Source organism: Acanthisitta chloris, unplaced genomic scaffold (genome assembly GCF_000695815.1).
Source record: "Acanthisitta chloris isolate BGI_N310 unplaced genomic scaffold, ASM69581v1 scaffold30222, whole genome shotgun sequence".
In the NCBI taxonomy this organism is placed as follows: Eukaryota; Metazoa; Chordata; class Aves; order Passeriformes; family Acanthisittidae; genus Acanthisitta; species Acanthisitta chloris.
This window is the reverse complement of record NW_008659247.1, coordinates 357-699: the sequence shown is the minus strand read 5'-3', so window position 1 is coordinate 699 and position 343 is coordinate 357. Positions and strand designations below refer to the sequence as shown.

Below are 343 nucleotides of genomic sequence, written 5' to 3'. Positions count from 1 at the left end.
GCTGGAGATGGCCGGGGGGCTGGGGGAGAGCCGACGTGTGCTCCCCTCCTCGTGCTCCCTGCTCTTCCCACAGGATGCTGTGCTGTGGGCTGCTGACTCTCGTCCTCAGCTGGGCCTCCATGGCTGTGGACACAGCAGCAGCAGTGGTGAGTGGGTGGGGGAAGAGGGCAGAGCTGGTTCTGGCTGTGCTGGGAGCTGAGGGCACCATCATGTCCCTCCCAGCACCAACAATGTCCCTCTGGTCCTCACAGGGCACGAGCGACTTCTGCGTGGCCCCAGACAAGTTCATCATGAACCAGACAGATGATGCAATCAGTGCAGGTGAGAGCCAGCTGTGAGGTGC

General features: G+C 62.7%; 1 protein-coding gene across 1 annotated transcript in view; it reads left to right on the top strand.

Annotated features, from left to right (window-relative positions):
- The window catches only part of LOC103797140 (protein tweety homolog 2-like), a gene marked incomplete at both ends in the record, with an annotated part of 1697 nt that overhangs the window by 1004 nt on the left and 350 nt on the right, over positions 1 to 343 (top strand). Inside the window, one exon of the mRNA XM_009069336.1 lies at positions 74 to 321. Within this exon, the coding sequence (XP_009067584.1) occupies positions 74 to 321 (248 nt within the window). The remainder of the gene's footprint in view (positions 1 to 73; positions 322 to 343) is intronic.